This window comes from Alligator sinensis, unplaced genomic scaffold (assembly GCF_000455745.1).
Source record: "Alligator sinensis unplaced genomic scaffold, ASM45574v1 scaffold330_1, whole genome shotgun sequence".
Classification (NCBI taxonomy): Eukaryota; Metazoa; Chordata; order Crocodylia; family Alligatoridae; genus Alligator; species Alligator sinensis.
In genome coordinates this window covers 355,694-369,676 of record NW_005842178.1, presented here as the reverse complement: position 1 = coordinate 369,676, position 13,983 = coordinate 355,694, and the positions used below count along the sequence as shown (strand labels likewise).

Here is a 13,983-nt window from a genome sequence, read left to right as displayed (position 1 = left end):
AAGATGTGCTTTGTTTGCACCGCCACTGGCCCCCTTCGTTTGCACAGCTGCTGGGACCAGGCTGCTACGTGGGTGCTGACACCCAGGGGAGACGGGGCAGGGAGGAGAGCTGGGCTGCGGCATGTTGCCCAGCCCTGGCATCCAGGCGCGTCCACAGCCTGCTGCGCCGGCTGCTTCCCCTTCTCAGAAAGGCACAAGCCCCGGTGGCCTGGAGCCAAGCAGAAGTGGGCAATTAAGGGTGCGACAAACAAGGAAAGCACTGCGAAGGTGTACGAATGGGAGCGATTAGTGCGGGCTCGTCAGCAAACCCCACCCGGAGGAATTGAGAGAGCTGCTAAAACTGATGGAGACATCAGGTTAGCTGGGGATTTGCCAGGCATGCCTCTGTGCATCGTTAATGGTAAATATAGCAGTTCTCATTGCCCGAGGCAGTCTGGGGAGTGCTGGGTACCCAGCAGGACGCATTTGGAAACCGCAGGGAAGAAGCTGTTTACGTCTCTCTTCTTTAATGTTGTTCAGCTGCTTGAGACCAGAGAAATGTAAAAGACCATCTGAAAAAGTCAGTAGCCTAGCACTATTTTTATTGGGCATTCTTCCTAACTGAGGTCCCATGTCTTGAAGTGACACCCAGCATTTGGATACTGAAAGGTGAAGGCTGCAGAAAAGGCGTGTCTGTGTGAGGACAGAGGGATGAAGGTGAAAAGAGCAAGAGAGAATGGATAATCCAGAGCAGGGGTTGTCAACCGGGGGTACGCATACACCAGGGGGTACTTGAGAAGGCCCTAGGGGTATACACAGGCAGGCAGGGACAGAGCACCGCCATGCACCATCGCGCGTGGGCGCTGTCTGCCTGGCTAGACACGGTGAGGAGCTTGCATGCGCTGGCTGCCACTGCGGTGCATTCAGGCATGCACCTGCACCCCCCACCCCCTCTGCGTCTGGCCGCAAAATGTTGAAAACCCCTGATCCAGAGCAACACACATTGCCCTTCTGTTTTAAAAAGTTCAGTCCCACATTGACTCAGCCTTGTTTTTCTTTCTCTCTGTTCATGGGTTTCCTTAACACATACCCCTAAAGGAGTAAGCTCCCTCCAAAGCACAATCCACAACCACTTTTCTCCTGCTTTGTGAAGCAGAGGGTGATGGTGCTATCACCCTACTTTTCCATTGATTAGAGGAGTTGCTTAGGATATGGGAGTACTGGGTTTGAAGTTTTAACTTGGGCAATTTCAAACCAACATTTATTACCTCCCAGGAGAGTCCTATCACCACCTAGCTGTTGGTGTTTCAGGAGTGGAAACCCCTCTACTGCAGAAAAGAGAAATCAAGATTAATTGGGCCAGAAACAGGCACCATAATGCTGGCCTAGTAATTGGGGCACTTGGTAGAGAGGAGGGAGATCCGTGTTTCAGTTCCTGTTCCCAGGGTTGTTTATGCATTTTATCAAGAACCAACCTTTATGCCATATCCAGGTCACTAGGAGAGTAATCAGAATATTGCTGAGTTGTTTTAGCAGATGTGGAGTTGAGATCTCTCCTTTCACTGGACTTTGGCGCAGAGATGTACCATCTGGGATATAGAGCATATTCCCATAATCAGTCTATAAAGATCTTGAATAAAGCACACTGCGCTGAATAGACTGACCTATCTTACCAATGAAACGAGCAGCAGCTTGGCACCTGCCCTAGAAGAGAAGTCAGTAAATGATGCCCCATGAGCCCAAGGCCTGTGGGGGTGTCAACCACATAACAGCTGGGCAGCAGAGAGAAGCTGCCTTGGTACTGTGGGGCAGAGCCGTGACTGCAGTTTTGCTTATGGCAACACAGACCAAAATGAAAGTGGTCCATGGTGGGAGCTAAGCTGTAGTAAAACAGCCCTCACTCCAAATGTTGCCACCCTCAGCACTGGAATGCAAAGTGCGTGTTGAGGCACACTCCTGTTCATAAAGTTTTGTCTTTATTTTTTTAAGGCAGCTGAGAATGGAGCAACAGGTGTGGAGCTGGACCTTGAATTTACTGCAGATGGTGTTCCCATTCTAATGCATGATGACACAGTGGAAAGGACAACCAATGGGTCTGGGAGTTTACGTGACTTGACATTTGATGAAATTAGGAGACTTAATCCAGCTGCAAAACACAGACTATGGTAAGCAATCAGCAGTAGTCCAGTACCTCTAATCACTTCTGAAACTATCATTTCTATGGCACCAAAGGCACCCATCATGAATTCAATCTTAACTTTGGCATGAGGGCATCAGTGACTCAAACACTTTGAAACTTGCAAGATTCTGGGAGCCTTGGGACCTGACCTATTGTTATATATTAGTGGTTCACTAGGATCTTTCTCTTTGCCCGTTCTTGGAGTGGGAGGGCTAATCTTTATGTAACCTTGGCTCAACCTTCCTTAGGGCAGAATTTGGTCTACAAAATATTGATATGGTGGGAGTAATACTAGGTTTTTTTAAAAAAATTGATGGAATAAATATTTCTAAAATGAATTTTATTCACAGAAATCTCCTGTTTGGCTGAACATTTTAAAATGATCATATATACAGGCGACCCTCAACATTTGTGGGGGATATGTTCTTGAGATCCCCGTGAATGGCAAAATCTGCGAATACGGCACTGCGTTCATGAACGTCATGAATGCAGTGCCCCTGGCAGCTGGGGTGGGGGGGCACGGCTGTGCTGGCGGTGGCAGGAGCCTGGCGGTGGCAGCGGGGACACGGCTGCGCTGGTGGCGGCAGGAGCCCAGCGGCGGCAAGCGCGGAGCTCCCAAGGAGCTCCTGTAAGTGTATTTAAGATATTTGTGCTAGTTGGAGTGGGAAATGTGTATTCAAGATGTGGGTTCGGCATTCACGAATATTTGAAACCGCGAATAGCGAGAGTTTCCTGTACAGTATTTTGTTTGAAGGGTGGGAAGGTTTCACTTTGTAGAGCATAATATTATGCAGCTTGAATGGAACTACCTTGAGTTCTAAGAGAACAGGCCCTCCTTGTTAAAGGCATCCCTGCAGTATATTTGTAAAATACTATTTTTGATGTTCCTAGAAGATTTTTGTGAATAAAACTTGGCATATATCACTGAACATATTCATTATTAAAGAGGGAGCTCTATTAACTTATACTTCCAGGTGTTTTGATTTAAGGTTTTTTGGGGGGGCGTTGTTCTTTGTTTGGAGTTCTACTTGATTTGGTGCATTCCACTGAACTATTTTCATCTCTAATGTAGGAGAGATTTCCGGGGCGAAAAAATCCCCACGCTGAAAGAAGCTGTTATGGAGTGTCTGCAGCATAACCTCATTATCTACTTTGATGTCAAGGGCCATGCAAATCAGGTATCACTCACAGCTCAATATACTATAAGCTCTTCACTCACCTTTTGCATTGGTATGTTAATATTGTTCTACAGTATGAATGGAACGGGACATCCTTTGCAGATTGCTAGGTTGGGTTTTAAAAAAACTACAGGTTCTGTAATATTGCAACTGTACACCAAATCTGAGCAAGTGAGTAACAGAGATACCTGCCTATGCTGGGGGAGGGGAGAAATTGTCTCATCTCTGACTTCCAAGTGGGAATGGATCCTTCCTGTTTCATGTCTATGGTTTGTACCATGACACAAAGTACATTGATAAATAATGCCTTGTTTGACAATAAGTATAGAGTCTTTTTGTTATGTAACTTGGAGAAGGGGCTGGGGCTGTATGCTACAACAAGGATCAGGCCTCTTGCAGCTCCCCAGCCCTCTGCCCTTAGCACACCAGCATCTTAACACATTCAGTTTGCAGTTGTTTTGGGCACTGTGCCCAAAAACACTGCTGATCCCTGAGCTAGACTGTTCTCAGTGGTGGCAGATGAGACAATTGCTCCTTGTTCTCTCAATTGGAAACAAGGGAAGTGTAGGTTAGATATTAGGAAAAACTTTCACAAGGAGGGTCGTAAAGCACTGGAACAGGCTATACCCGGAGAGGCTGTGGAATCTCCATCCTTGCAGGTTTGTAAAACCCAGATAGACAAAGCCCTGGCTGGGATGATCTAGTTGGGGATGGTCCTGCTTTGAGCAGGGTGTTGGACTAGGTGACCTCCTGAGGCCTCTTCCAACCCTAATTTTCTATGATTCTGTAAGGAAGTATCTGTGTCTTACTGCTGTGACCAAAGTTAAGTGCTACTTTCCTCCTTCCCCTTTCCAGTACCATCTCCCAGGTGCCAGAGAGAGGCATATAAGCTAGCAAATGGCATTTTTAAGTGGGAATTTATGTATCACATGAACTCTCAAAAATTTGCCTTTGACCACAGTGTAAATTCTGTCTGCATATCTTTTATTTACAGGCAGTCAGCGCCCTTGCCCTCCTCTACCTGGAATATCCTCGTTTGTACAACAGTAGTATCGTCTGTTCTTTCATGCCAGATGTTGTCTATAAGGTAACGTCTCCTAAAGGGTAATTTTGGAGTTTTTTAGTTCTATAGATACTTCAGGTTATCACTGTTACCATCGGTATAGTCTGCTAGAGACAGGCAACTCCAGAGTGCTTGCAGAGTATTTTTACTGTCTCACTTATTTTTAAATAAATAAGAACTTGCCTAAAAGCAGTTGTCAAAACAAGGATGAAGGCACTGTATTGTCAGGCCTCATATATTCCCCCCCCCATACCTGTTCTACCTCACACAGATCCTCCCATGAAGTTCGATATGCACACTGAATCACAAATAATGCCCTCCATCAGAAAAAATACATCGAAGAAGGTCCACTAGCTTAAAATTGGCATGTAGTCATCAAGCTACAAGACATGGAATACATTCGCAACATTGTTTCTAATTTCCATTGTCAACTTTGCACCTTAAAATAAGAGAAGGATTTATTTAATTAAAAAATTACATTACCTGGGGAGAGCAATCCAACACAAGCAGTTAGTATAAACAGCTTTCAAATAGAGTCAATCAAGAAGTTGGAGAAGAGAACTCTAGTAGAAATGTATATTCAAAGTACTGCCACTCACTGTTGTCTCAAAATATTTCCGTTTCAAATCCAGCGAATCTAAAACATAACTTTGGCATTTTAGTGTCAGGATAAGTGTACTGCATTGTTCTCACCTTTCTCTTCCAGATGAGGCAAGCTGATGGAAATGTCCTAACAGCACTAACCCATCGGCCATGGAGCCTTAGTCATTTTGGAGATGGGAAACCTCGTTTCAACAGCTTTTGGAAGCACTACTGGTATATGATGATGGATGTCATTTTGGACTGGAGCCTGCACAATTTCTTGTGGCACCTGTGTGGGGTTTCAGCTTTCCTCATGCAGAAAAATTACATTTCTCAGTAAGTGTTCATATGTTTTTCTGGAAGCAGTATCATTTTAAAGCTATGAAGGAAGAGGCCAGGTGATTCCCGTGAACTGGAATGCTATGCACGCAACAAGAATTTCTAGTGTTATTAAATGCTGTTTTAAAATATAAAAAAATATATCTAACATTGAACTAAAAAATATTTCTCCCTCAGTCCTCCCAATTCATATTTTTATCCCAGTGTTTCCACCCTCCATTATTAGTATTAGAGGGAAAAATGGTTGTTGCCTACCTTTACGGTTAGGGCTGCCAGGCTCTGGAATGGGCTTTCAAGGGAGGTGGCGCTTTCCCCTACCTTGGGGGTCTTCAAGAGGTTGGATAGATATCTGGCTGGGGTATTATGATCCCAGCACTCGTTCCTGCCCAGAGCAGGGGGTCAGACTTGATGATTTGTTCAGGTCCCTTCTGACCCTAGAAACTATGAACTGTATAAAGATGATACGCTGTAATTCTGAAAAGTGTCTATAAAAAAGGAGAAATCTTTGTTTTTGCCTGTGTGGTGCCAGTCTATAGTCCCCTTTATTGAATCTTTACTGATGCTTTTTTCTTTACAGAGAGTATGTGAGGCAGTGGTCTTCTAAAGGAGTGCAAGTGGTTGCCTGGACAGTGAACACATTTGCAGAAAAAATGTACTATGAGACTGTCCTTGAAGTCAGCTACATTACAGACAGCCTGCTGGAGGACTGTGATCCCCACTACTAGGCTTAGGCCTGATGGGACACTTCCATGGATTTAAGTATCCTTCTTGTTCAGGCAGATCTGAGTTCAACACCAAAGGCTCCACATCTGCGCATGGGACTGAACAACCTGAGGTGTTCTGCTTGTATCGTATGAATAGAACTTGAATTGCAACCAAACCCTCTCAGTGTCACTATACTGGCAAAGTCTGAGCCGCAATCATTGTAAGTCCAAGGGGAAATGATTCTGCTTTTTAATCAGAGGAATCTGTAGTGTAGTCTGCAGGGACCAACTGATTTCACAAGTTAGCACATGCGGGTGGCTCACACTTTTTATAATCAAACTATTCCTTTTATTGGTTTAAATCTTGGTATTAAATCATGGCAGCAGCTTTCTGAAGGCCTAATTTAAAACTGAATATTAATGGTTCTAGTACATTAAGCAATCTTCTCCTCATCTATGTGACAGTTTGGGGACCTGTTAAAAGCATGTGGTACACTTATCCTTATATGGCAGCTGACAATAGTGCCATCACTGTTAGAGGCTGAATATACTTCACTCCTACAGGATGGATAGGATGACTGTTGCAGTGATCTGCTCGTTGCAAACAATATGCTAAAACTTTGATACATGATGGGCAAACTTGAGTATCTCTTTAGCATTCAGTCCTAAGTCTGATATATTTTTAAAGGTTGATAGAGGATAGAGAGGTGCTTCCTTCTTGTGATCTATACCAGACTCATTTTTAAATAAAATGCTGCCTTCAAGCTGTTGTTAGCCATAGGCCAAGTTGTGGCTGAAATGCCTTCTTGATGTTTGCTGCTAAATTGTTTGCACAGTTGAAGGGCTTTTAAAGGGTGTAAGGATCCTGTCAGTTAAGTTTACCTTTAAATCAAAGGGGTCTGAACGTGGAATAAACAAGGCTCAGAGCTAGTGCATACTATACCTGCTGTGGGTGTGGATAGTTAAACAATTATAATGCTTAAATCAAATGCTGGACTTGCTGCAGTTCAGCGGAATCTGCCCTAACTCTTTCCTGCAGCACAAGTGGAAGTTAAACTTAGACAGATTACTCCAAAACAAAACAGTGTTAATTTACTGCGGTTTATCTCTGCTTACTATGGGATCGGAGCAGACACACCAATTACAATAGATCAGCTGATGCACACTCGCAAACAGCAAGTCTTATCCTTCCTCCTTACAGCCTATGTGTATATGGTATGAGAACAATTCCTCTGTTACCAGGAGGGGAAATGTGAAAGTGGTCCTTATCAATCAAGGTCTACATTGCCCCCATTATGAATCGGGGTCTGCTTAAATTCACAGTTTTCATGGAAACCGTGAAAAATGGCATTGTGCACAATCACCAGGAAATACTGCATTGGCTGCAATTTCCCCGCAAAATCAGCCTAAAAAAACCCCCATTGTATTATATAATACACTATTTTAGAACGTCCCAGTGTTTACTGCAATACAACAATCACTGCTCCCATAGATCACATGATTAGGAGTTACTGTCTGCTAATGGTGTAGACTAAGTGAAGGTGCCAGTCAGTGAAGTAATTATGCCTCTATCAATCAGCAGTGAGGGGCAGGGCCCTGGGAACTGCCTGTGAAATCAGCTCTTTGTGCCACGACTTGGGCACAAAAATTGCTTTGTCCAGTCACAAGTTGAGTAGACCACTAATTATGAATACCACTGACTTGCCATCAGCAGATACAGCTCTACTGTGGATGGAATCAGTAGTTAGCATCAAACTGCACAGCTGTAGCAGGAAACTCGTATGGTGCTACATTTAACATAATCAGACAGTTTTAAAAGAGAGAGAGAGACAGGGAAAATTATCCAAGTCTCCTTACTCACATCCAGAACAGCTTCATTTTAAAAGTATAGAAGTTTAAAACAACTTGGTTACCAGCTACTGGAGGTGACCACTGAGATGTAGCCTAACAAGGTATCATTAGACCAGGGGTGTCAAACTCACCTGGCCCCCCAAGACAAATCCAGACTGCAGGGCTCCTTGCAGGCCAGATCCAGACACAGCGGCAGGGCTAGCAGTGTTAGGGAGTCACAGGGTTAACACAGTCATTGCTCACTCAACTTCAGATTCTCAATTTCCCTAGAAGCCCTGTGGGCCAAACAAAGCTGCTGCCTTAGACTAACATACACAGCTGCATGTGCTCCAAGAGCAAGGATGACCACACTTTAGCGTGCAACTAGTTCCTAGTGAGTAGTGAATGGTAACTCCACCATTCCTTATCTTTGACCCCAGACAACATGGCTCAATGACTAGTCACTTTAAGGATCTATTCTACCCTTCTAGACTAAGCAGACTTCTGACTACATAGGTCAACCTATTTTTGGCATGTGTGCCACTTCACTCCCTTTCTAGTGCCTGAACAGCTACTCTGCTCCCTGCCCCATGTTCCTTGTCCAATCTGCTGCTCTGCTTACTGCTCCCTGACATCTCTGCCACTGCACTGCTTCTCCCCTCCCTGAACTGCCACGTGCCACACAAAGGCTGCCTGTGCCCCTTGTGACATAGGTGTCACAGGTTGGCCACCCCTGATGTAAATGATATTTGATACTTATGTGCTACAACTCAATGACACAAGTGAAATAAAACACATTGTTTTCTGTATTAGCTGAGGGTTACTTGATGCAGCTAACTAATGATTAAAATCTACATCCATAAGTTAGGGAGAGTCTATACGAGGTACCTAATATCAGTAATATTTGTCCATACAGCTTTTAAGAGTGACTCAACTCTGTAGTAACAGCTCACTGTATGCTGCTATCAGAAGATAACTGAAGGAAGAATAGGTGCATGTGGGCAGCACAACATCAGATAACAAATAATGCCATACCACATTTTGTCACTGCACAGTGAAGCTGAAATGATAAAGTACAGCCTGTTTGTTACAAGTTCAGTTGCATGGAGAGTCCATTTTCGATACATCTTTTTTTTCCAAATTAATAGTTTTTCCTATTGTGTTTTCCTGCAAAAAGTCTGCATAAAACATCACTCATGCATAGAGTAGAAAGTTGCTCCTATAGTAATTAGGCTAGTGACTTGTCTTCTAATAGATTCTCTTGTAACACTTTACCAGTTACTGCAAGACTGAGAACATGGAAGATGGACTACTTATATCCCATTATAAGGTAATATTTGGCAAAGGGAATCTCTTATGGTAGCCATTTTTGCACTCTGTTCTAATTGATTCCTTGAACTGACTGGCACTAAGTGGTCTAGCTTCCTTTCCCTTCAGCAATACAAACACATGCAAAGTAAATGCAGTTTGCCACTCTCAATTAACTGGCTAAGACTTTGAGCACTAAAAAGAGGTGCTCTGTCTCTGCAGTTATGGGGGTGGGTAGGATTCTTTTGCTTCCAGCAGGTGTAGCTCAAGAGAGGATTTTTTACTCTTTTTAGCAACCCATTGAGTATTTAAGAAGCTAAAACAAGCATTCTTGGACTAAGCACATTTAACAAGAAAGCAAAATAGGGCTGTCAAATGATTTAAAAAATTGATTGCGCTTAGTTACTTGATTAAAAAAAATAGTTGCAATTAATCACAATTTTAATTGCACAGCTAAAAACTCAAAATTATGTAAAATTAAACAGGTACTTTGTATAGTTGCGGGGGGGAGGGTTGGAGCCTGTGGAGGGGGGTCCCTGCATACACTGGCAGCATACAGGCATTGTGGGTCAGGAGAGAGGGGAGCAGCAGGGCTAGGAGGGCTGTGGCTTGGGAGTCAGGGGCAGGGCACAGGCATATCACTTCCCCCCCCCCCCGGTGTCCTCTTTTTTTTGAAATTGGGAATATGGTAACCCTACAAGAATGCAACCCAGCAGTGTGTAGCGCAGAGCCCAACAGGTAAGTCTGTGGAGGATAATGGGCGGGAGGGGGAGATCGAGGCCCCCACGGTGAGTGAGGGAGTCGGGCAGGCGCAGGCTGGACTGAATGGGGCCCTGGGGCTTGGGCAGGTCATGGGACAGAGCTGTGGGTGACTCGTCCAGGGCTGCAGGGGGGCATGGCTCCCCACTTCTGTGGACACCCCTGGGGTAGCCATGTGGGGGCATGTGGCTCCTGGATTTGTGTGTGGAGTGGAGCAGGGCTGCTGTAGTGCACTGGGGCTCTGTGCCCTGCTGCCTTTGCCCTGGGAACTGTGTGCTGACTGCACTACCTACCCCCATCTGCCTGGCAGCGGGAGGCACAATATGGCATGCGGCTCCTGGGGCAAAGGCAGCAGGACGCAGAGCCCCAGCCTGCAGCGGGCAGCCCGCCTCCACTCCACACACAAATCCAGGGGGCACAAACTACAAATCACTACAAACATTTTTTGCAAGCGACCAGTTTTTTGCAGGCCTAAAGGGGGAGTAGGGGCTGCTGTAACCTGAGCCAAGGGGACATGTCTGCAGCAGTTAATTCCCCAAGATAGCTAAAAGTTTGCTATAAAATCCAGTGTTATAGGCAGGCTTCCAAGAGCCAGTTTTGCCAATAGAATTTTAACCTCGGAAAGCTGCCAGCTGCAGAAGTTTTCATTTGAAATAAAGTGGGAGCCCTAGGTAAAGGGAAAACTACAACACTGGCTCGCTGTATAGCTGGGCAGTCTCCCACTTGGACTATAGGGGCTTCTTTAAAATCTTTCTTAGCCACATACAGGCACCCTGCCTTTTAAACCATCAACCTTTCCCAGCTCAGTCTGTTGCAGGAATAGGCCATAGATCCTCCAAAGAGTGCAGTCTTGCTTGTGTAAATCTTACCTTGTCTTTTTCTCACAAATTCAGCTGTTGCTTCTGTCTCTGCTCTAGACTGTAAGCTCCTTGTGGCAGGAATATGTCTTCCTTCTAGTCTACCACTTATGCTGCTGCTGAGTGGTAGTTTAAATTGTCACACAGGAAGAAAGCAAAAAATCTTTAAGCAAGGGAAATGTGAAATGATAGTGATGACAGCAGTAGCAACCCAATGCCAGGGTATATTCTTAAATGAGGGAGAGCGCATAAAAAACTGAAGCATGAAGGGAGTCATTTAAAAAAAATGTCTAGGAATGAAAAACAAAAGTTTAAATGAATTGATAAAGGTCATCATAGCCAAGCAGTGGCTTTGGAAACACAAGTCACAGCTGCTGCAGGTGCTGCAACAGAAACAGTAATTCACCAAGCACTGCAAACCCACAGAAACAAAGAGTCATTACATTAACAATTTCCAAAGTATCCAACAATCATGACCCTTTATTTACATTTTATGTTATCTTGATGTGGACCAGAGCTGGGGTTCCCACATACATGAGGGAAAAGGATTACTGTGGCAGTTGAGCAAGCAAAGTCACAGTAAAGAACAGCTTTTAATCAGAATTTTTACCCTGAAGTTTTGTTTTAAGATGGCTAAACCCTCTGTCAAAAATGGTTCCACAGAGCAAGCTCCTTGCTTTGAAAGAGAACTGCTGAAGAGAGACTTTAGAGCTAACTGAGTCAATTTTACATTCACTGTTCTGGCTCACAGGTCACTTTAATAGCCACTTAAACAGATAAAAACATGTTTATTTGATCAATACTTCATTTTTGTTCCTTTAAATCAGGTCAGAGTAGCCTGAACAAAGCAAGTCAGCTATACAAATACCATTGAGTTTCACACTATTGTACTGTGCATTTGCTCTCAGGCACAAGTTACATGGATACAATAAATATTTCCTCCCCACCTGCTCAGTCTGCATACTTCAGCAAAGATTTAACTAGCAGGTGCTAGGGAGAGAGCTGCTATTATTGACATTTCTTTTCTTTTTGTTAAAACTGTACAGTATATTTACTATGAAATTACATAATTAAACCAAAACTGACAAAGTGCATTTTGTGATGGAATGCCCGTGTTTTAATGTTTTTTCATTTATAATTGCTGCTATTAGGACTTTCAGTTATAGGTGCAAAATACTGAGGTCTTTGTTGGCAATTAATGTGCATCACTGGTTTTTGTAGTTCATGATCTAAAATCCTCTTCATCCTCGTCTTCCATTTCCCGTTCAGCCTGTTGTCTGGCCCTCATAGCTAGTGCCAAGGCTTCAGAAACTCCTGGTTTTGTGCTTGGGTGCTGTCGCTGTGGATCTCCTTTAAGCACAATGAAGAAACATTGACTTCTGTGGGTGCCTGTACAATATTAACTCTCCGTTTATAAGAAAACTCCTGTGCTATTAAATTAACCCAGCTGCCAAGCATATGGAATAGGGACACGTTTCTGCAAACCAGGAATGGATCAAGCTGATGTGGGAAGGTTCTGGGGCTGTGTACAAGCTATATGTACCTTTCAGTATTGGGTCTTAAAAGAAGTACATCTCAGCATGTGGAGGAATTCCCACCAGTTCTACTGCCCTAAGTGTGGAGTGTAATTTATGCAAAGGAATTCAATTCTCAGGTACATGGAAGTCTGCAACCACGTTTCAAAAGCAGCCGCTGATTTCAGGTGTCTAACTAATTTGAAAGCCCTGGAGTTATGGTTTCTACAGGTTCTAAAGAGCCACAGCTTCCACTGACACAGGTTAGAGCTAAATGTGCTTTGGCTGAGCCCAAGAGGTCCCCAGTGGGACACTCAGGAACGAGCCCCTCTCCAGTAACTAATGACTATTTTTGAAGATTTTTTTTGGCTCTTGGCACAATTATGTTTCTCTTTACCTGAGAATGATGGAATTCTGTGACCACTATAGTACTCGGAGCCAGTATACTCTAAAAATTTGACAGAGGTGAACTGAAAGTTGCTTTTCTGCATTAAGTATTGCTTACCAGGCAGGAAGCCACTCCTTTCTGGGAAGTCAGCGGTATAGGGAGGCTGAGGGGGAAAAAAAAAATCAAGTCAGAAGGTTTTAGCTTTTGCTTTTAACTCTGTCTAAAACAAAACCTCGACTAAACATCCCTTTTTACCTCCAACTCGCAAGCAGTTTTGTCAAGTTGTAGTCTAACAAGTATTCTGGTTAAGTGCTTATATTAAAAAAACTAAAAAGTTTGTGATTTGGACAAAGAACGTTCTTTACATATCTAGAAGGCCCTTCTCAGTTGGAGCACACCAGTGACCATTATCATCTTCCCTGCCAGAACCTTGTTGACAATCCCCTTCTTGGATCACATATCATACCGTAGCACTAAACGTGCTCTTATTTTTCTCCAGCGGCCTTTCTAGGTAGTTTGGCATTGATAAATGCCTTTGCTGATCAAGTTGTCCAGGTGGCTGGTACAAAGATGAGGTTGTCTGTAAGACAGAATGTTTAAAATGAGCAATAACATACATAGACTTAATTGTAGCTCTTCAAGGGATATAATATCTCCAAGCCTCCTACTTGATACATTAGTTAGATGTTTTTCAGTTCCATTTCCTCCAATTACAACTATAAGTTTATTTTGGCCAATACCTCTGAAAGCTGGCTGCCTACATTAGACGACACATCACATTTGAGATGCTAAAAACAAATGTCAGTGTTGGGAAGGGCTGATTGTTCACATCTTCCCTTCAGGATTCCCTATCGCCAGATGGTGTACATTCACTACAATTTCTTGGTTCACCCATTTCTCTCTCAAATAGCCAGCATGGGTTTGTTGCGGGTAGGTCTTGCTTGACCAATATCATTTCCTTCTATGACCAGGAGACCTATCACCTGGACAAGGGAGAAGAGATTGATGTCATATATCTTGACTTCAAAAAAGCCTTTGACCTGGTTTCCCATAATCACCTCTTAGAGAAACTGGCCAATTGTCACCTTGGGTCCTCCACGATCCACTGGCTGGAAAATTGGCTCCGTGGTCAGACACCCAGAGGGTAGTAATTGATGGAAGTCACTCATCGTGGTGTCCTGTGACCAGTGGGGTCCCCCAAGGCTCTGTCCTTGGACCCATACTGTTCAACATCTTCATTAATGATGTGGACACTGGAGTCAGAAGCAAACTGGCCAAGTTCGCCGATGACACCAAACTTTGG

At 43.9% G+C, this 13,983-nt stretch overlaps 2 protein-coding genes across 8 annotated transcripts in view; one reads left to right on the top strand and one right to left on the bottom strand.

Annotated features, from left to right (window-relative positions):
- The first annotated feature begins 1,905 nt into the window (after positions 1–1,905).
- Positions 1,906–11,870, top strand: GDE1 (glycerophosphodiester phosphodiesterase 1). Of its 2 annotated transcripts, XM_025206977.1 has the most exons (6): positions 1,969–2,144; positions 3,231–3,336; positions 4,331–4,423; positions 5,106–5,317; positions 5,898–6,245; positions 9,133–11,870. In XM_025206977.1, the coding sequence occupies exons 1-5, from the start codon at positions 2,038–2,040 to the stop codon at positions 6,043–6,045; spliced, it is 666 nt and encodes a 221-aa protein (XP_025062762.1). In that variant the 5' UTR covers positions 1,969–2,037; the 3' UTR covers positions 6,046–6,245; positions 9,133–11,870. The 2 variants fall into 2 exon arrangements, with proteins under 2 accessions (XP_025062763.1, XP_025062762.1); XM_025206978.1 differs by having other exon boundaries at positions 1,906–2,144; positions 5,898–11,870.
- Positions 11,076–13,983, bottom strand: part of TMC5 (transmembrane channel like 5) — a 41,043-nt gene continuing 38,135 nt past the window's right edge. For 4 of the 6 annotated variants that reach the window (XM_006026089.2, XM_025206975.1, XM_025206976.1 and 1 more), the window contains 3 exons: positions 13,147–13,260; positions 12,798–12,843; positions 11,076–12,128 (listed from right to left, as the gene is read on the bottom strand). In XM_006026089.2, coding sequence (XP_006026151.1) covers positions 12,001–12,128; positions 12,798–12,843; positions 13,147–13,260 — 288 coding nt within the window. In that variant the 3' untranslated portion in view covers positions 11,076–12,000. Of the gene's footprint in view, positions 12,129–12,797; positions 12,844–13,045; positions 13,261–13,983 lie in introns of all 6 variants that reach the window. The other 2 variants (XR_003094634.1, XR_003094633.1) reach the window with 2 other exon arrangements.

What these genes read in the sequence shown, in the direction of transcription:
- GDE1 (XM_025206978.1), top strand. Translation starts at nt 2,038, where the DNA reads ATGCATGATGACACAGTGGAAAGGACAACCAATGGGTCTGGGAGTTTA. An exon ending in TGCCAGATGTTGTCTATAAG is followed by an intron (nt 4,424 to 5,105) that starts GTAACGTCTCCT and finishes TTTCTCTTCCAG; the next exon opens with ATGAGGCAAGCTGATGGAAA. An exon ending in CAGAAAAATTACATTTCTCA is followed by an intron (nt 5,318 to 5,897) that starts GTAAGTGTTCAT and finishes TTTTCTTTACAG; the next exon opens with AGAGTATGTGAGGCAGTGGT.